Below are 5,186 nucleotides of genomic sequence, written 5' to 3'. Positions count from 1 at the left end.
AAAAGGAACGTAGGGCAGAATTTACTTTTAAATAAATAGACAATTTTATGATGTAGGCCGAAAATGAGCTTCCCCTATTTGACAGACCAGTAGCCGCCACTGTGCTAAACCATGCAAAAAAAAAATGGAGATCACTTAAAAATTTACACAGTTGCACTGTAAAAAATAAACAGTAAAAGTCAAGGCTTATGTTTAATAAAGAAAGTAAGAGCATTTCAATACACTCACAATGTGAAGAGAATGGATAGGATTGGGACTAAAGAGATGTGTGGCATAAGAAAACCACCTGTAATTAGAAAAAGGCTTCAATTTGCTACAGAGCAAAAGATTTGACTTTGCAACAATGGAAAAAGGTCATGTGGTCTGATGAATCAGATTGACCATATTCCAGTGTGGTGGGTACATCCGGGGGAGGAAGGAAATAAAATCAGCTGATGACCTGAATGTACTGTAAATGATTAGACTATCAAATATTTTTTTTTCTTCCCTGACGGCACATGCATATTCCAGGACCAAGAGATGTTCTGGGAGCAATCGTTTTCATACATGAAATATATTGTCTTAATAAAAATCTGTTGCAAATGCAGTCATTTGATCAATTTCTTAAATTTTATTGTTTGCATAACTGGGTCATAAAACATAGAACTGGGAGCTATTTTCCAGAAACTGATAACCTGCCAAATGAATGATAAAGACACTTAAATAAATACATTTAATCTTCCCTGCACCAGTTTCCATAGATTATTACATATTTTAGTTAGTTAATAAAAATGTGTCAAGGGTTTAACCAAGTTAATGCACTGCTACCTCCTGTGTGGAAAGCCATGCTTTACCTAGAATAGCTGTAGGGGTTGAAAAATTCCATGTTCCATTGAATGCCCAGAAAGAGATGCAAAAACACTTAAAAAAAACAAAAACTCACCTTTTGTGTGCCTCATTATGTCACAAAAAATCTAAATATAAACAAAACAGATCTTATAGACTTATACACAAGCATAAAACAAAACATTCTGTATTAACTATTAAGGTTCCACAACATGAAAATAACATTTCTTAAGCAACAGAAGTAGGCTCTATCTGCTTAATTGTTAACCAGAACTAAATCTCACATTCCTAATGTCTTAATAAAGCCCCCCAGGCCTATTTAGCACCTGTACCTGTTAACAGACCCATAAACGCATTCGCATGACCACAATGAATGTTGTTTTTCTTGGAACTCCAACATGGAAATTTTCACTAAAATAATTTAAGACTTAATTTTTTTAATTGATAGTGATAGTATATAGTATAGTAAAAATATATATATATATTATTACAGGATAAAAAAAATATTACATTAAATCATTTACCCTCCATCAAGTGATGCTGAAAAATATGTTTGGTACTGTATTTAAACTTTTAAACTGTTTCGTTGAGGTAAAAATTACCAGTGTTAACTTAAAAAATATCTGGAAAAAAACATCCTTAACATGAAAGAACATGAATATGAAGAAATACTTAAAAATTATATATTCAATAAGATTAAATCCTCCTTCACTTTTGCCCCCATTCTCCCCATCACCCAAACCTTGTTTACCCAGTCAAACACAGTCATGCCAATCATGCTTACATAACCCGCTGACTCCCTTAGGGGAAGTAATGGTGACCCACTATGCTTCATGATGTCGTTTTGCTGTGTCTCGACTTGCTGTGTTCAGTGTGTGCTCAAAGCCAAAATGGCGAGAACACCCAGCCGCAGATTTGATCACAGATCTACCCAGACTAAACTTTAATTTCAAAATGACAAACTTTGAGACAGGATGCAAATGCAGACGTCCTTGTAATATAATAATTACAAAATACAAACAGCAACATGAGAACTTTGCCTATGGCTATGCTAGAAACTAAAGACTAATGCTAATGTAAACAATGAAATAATGGCGATAAGCAGCTAAATACGTCAGGATATTAACTAGGGACAACATAATCTTACAAAACTGATATAAGATGAAGACCAACTAAAACACAAGCTACAAATAGATCAACAAATAGACTACACAGGATGCTGGTGAATTCAAATAAAATTATGTGACTGACATGCAATGGATACACTGATGTCCAGAACAAACATTAACATAGAAGTTTTATAAAACAAGCGGAAGGTGAAAGAAACAACCAAACAAAACCCCTCAGAAATAAGTACTGTAATTATGACAGTACTTACATATTTGGGCATAGTGAGCAAAAAGTACCACATGTCCCATCTAAAGTCTCGGGGGCATTCATAAAAAAAATCACGCTTCTCTGTTTATAAGCCACACAAACTAGTAGGAGATTTGCGGATCACCCCTGCCTAAGGCTTTTCCTGGCCACTGGCTACTGTGGCCTCAGCAATCTGTTCTTGGTTGTCAAAGGTGGAACCTTATGGGTTAGTTATGCTTCTCAATACTTTGCTATTTACTAGGCATTTTGGAAATATTCTCTTAGAGTAAAACAACTTTGGCATGGTGACAACTCATTGTTGATTATTTTCTTATAATAGCACATACCATGATGATTAAGTCCTTAACTGATTATAAGAAAGTTTCTCATTAATTAATTTGTGAGACAAGTCAAAGAAATAGGAATACAAAGGTAAAGGATTCTAATCATGCTTTATTTGCCAATGTTACAGTACAGCAGGGAAAGCTTACAAAAATATATATTTTGTATTCTATGAATCCAAACCTACCTTGGAAACTATGTCTGGAAATTAAGCTATTTAGCGTAAATAAAATTTCCAGCTGAAATAAATACCAATATAAATTACAATGCCACATATTTGCAAACATTTTGCACAAAGAGAGAATATTTGAGTATTGGAAACATTTTTTTTTTTTGGTTATGATCTTATGATGGTTATGATGGTGACACTGAGCTGCTCTTGCTGACTGTAGTAGATAATGTATTAGCATCTGATTCCCCTCCTTCTTTGGATGCCCAAGGGTTTTTCCCACATAACAGGTAGGGCAAAGCATAGTCCCTAAACTGCAGGAAAGGGACAAAAGTGAAAGGAATAACTATTTTTTTTTTTGTCTTTATACATATATGTACTGTATGTTCATCATGTACATCACAAGTTTATTATGATCAAATTTTTACATACATTTAAGACTTCAAATTTCTCAATTTTATTAAACAGTACTACAGCACATATGCATAAGATATAAAAAAAATTATGATGATTTTTTCTACTCACTTGTCTGTTCATGAATATATAAATGATAGGATTGAAGACAGTGCTGGTTTTGGTCAGGTAGGCAGGTATTGAGGCAATTATTGGGTTGATGTGGATATTGGAATCAATGATCACAGTCAGGGCAAATGCTGCATATGGCAGCCATGTAAGCAAAAAAGCCATGACCATGATAACCACCATACGGGCCACCTGAACCTCTGCCTTGGCAGTGCTTCCACTTTCTGCTATTTGCAGCTTAGCCACCTTGAATGAAACAAGAGAAGTTCATTCCTTAGTTCCCTTTTAATTAACAGGTCCATTAACATGCAATAAATGACCATCTTTATCTTTAACCATTTGTGGTTAACAAACAAACAAACAAACAAACAAAAACACTTACCTTTTATTTACCAGTAAAGACTCAGACACAGTAAATCCAAAATTAAATGTAAAATCAAATTGTACTGCTGAATAAAATATTAGCCTTTGTTTAGCCTCGCTTAAATGTAAAAAAAAATAAATAAACATTTTCATATAACAATAACAAAAGTCTTATATTTCTTTGCTTGTTAAGGAACTGTCTTATTTTAAGTTAAAAAATATATAATTATATATTATATATGTATAATTAAAATTATACCTACCTGTCGTAAAGTATAAAGAAGGCGCATGTAAGAGAACACAATGGTAGCAAAAGGCAGAGCAAAACAGAGCATGAAGTAGCACAAGATGAAGGAGACATTGACTGGATCTCTGCTGTACCAGTTGGGAGCACAAGAGGTCATCACACCCTCTAGTTGGTAACTGCCCCATCCAAACAGTGGCGGTGTATTCCAAATGAAGGACCAGACCCAGGAAAAGACCACACCTGCCAGGGCATGTTTGGTTTGAAACATTACTGTGCCCAGTGGTCTGCATACCACCATGTAGCGGTCAACAGCAATCACTGCGATTGAGCATAACCCAGCAATACCTGGAAGGATTATAACAAAATTGTCACAATCAAGTTTAAGCAAACTCATTTAAATTATCTTAAGATTGCCAATCATCATTTCATCATGCATATTGAAATTACCCCTAAATGACCAAGTACAAAGTATGCAAAAAGTGTACAAAAACGGTTACATTAGATTTTACACAAACATAATGTAATCTTTGGCTTTGGACCTCAATTACAAAACTCTTAGGAAAAAAAGATTTAGACTTACCAAAAAAGGCAACTCCAAAACCTTCCAAAACACAACCTACCCTGCCAAGACTGAAGTAGCCCATGGCATTGGTGACTGCCGTAAGCAGCCCCCCCAAGATAGCGCAACCAAGATCAGCCACTGCTAGATTAACCAGAGCATAGTTTAGTGGCTGACGCAGTTGTTTGTACCGTAGTGTTACAATAATCACTGTCACATTCAAGATAATGCTAAACGTGGAGGACAAAGCCAAAATGATTGCCAAGATGGTATACCCTATTCTTGGCATAATGTGATCATTTACTGAGCCTTGATGTATTGAATCAGCTTCTGAAAAGTTGGATAAATAAGTGGATGCCATTTTTTTCTTTCTGATTCAGAGCAAAGAAAGATCCGGTAGTTCAGGGGTTTTCAGTCAGTGCCTTAATGAGCCTAGTGTGATAAGTATCATGAGAGATCTGTCCTTGGCTTTATGGAGAACAGTTCCACTAAAAACGGTTTTAAAGCATATGTGACATAAGCACAGGAAATCCTTAGATCCGGATTGTCCATGGATTTATTCTATCAGCTTATTGTTTGTGAGACCTATGACTGCACTCTACTTGATTGCTATATTATTGTCTGTAAAAAAATACAAAATAAATAATTTGCAATTAATTATAAGACTTGCATGAACGTTTTGCATTTATACTCAAACAAAAAGAGAATAGTGAAAGAATACGACAATGTTCATACATAAACAGTGCTAGGAAAAAATATTTACTTGATGTATAAACACCATTTTGTATGATGTACAGTATGAA

At 34.8% G+C, this 5,186-nt stretch overlaps 1 protein-coding gene across 1 annotated transcript; it reads right to left on the bottom strand.

Annotated features, from left to right (window-relative positions):
• Positions 1 to 2,614: 2,614 nt before the first annotated feature.
• Positions 2,615 to 4,868, bottom strand: parapinopsina (parapinopsin a). The gene is made up of 4 exons (XM_053504403.1): positions 4,405 to 4,868; positions 3,841 to 4,169; positions 3,218 to 3,460; positions 2,615 to 3,006 (listed from the first exon to the last, which is right to left on the bottom strand). Exons 1-4 carry the CDS (start codon positions 4,742 to 4,744, stop codon positions 2,878 to 2,880), a joined length of 1,041 nt encoding a protein of 346 aa, XP_053360378.1. The 5' UTR covers positions 4,745 to 4,868; the 3' UTR covers positions 2,615 to 2,877.
• Between the last annotated feature and the right edge of the window lie 318 nt (positions 4,869 to 5,186).

Source organism: Clarias gariepinus, chromosome 9, assembly GCF_024256425.1.
Source record: "Clarias gariepinus isolate MV-2021 ecotype Netherlands chromosome 9, CGAR_prim_01v2, whole genome shotgun sequence".
NCBI classification, from domain to species: Eukaryota; Metazoa; Chordata; class Actinopteri; order Siluriformes; family Clariidae; genus Clarias; species Clarias gariepinus.
The sequence above is the reverse complement of the archived record's forward strand: the minus strand, read 5'-3'. Positions and strand labels throughout refer to the sequence as shown.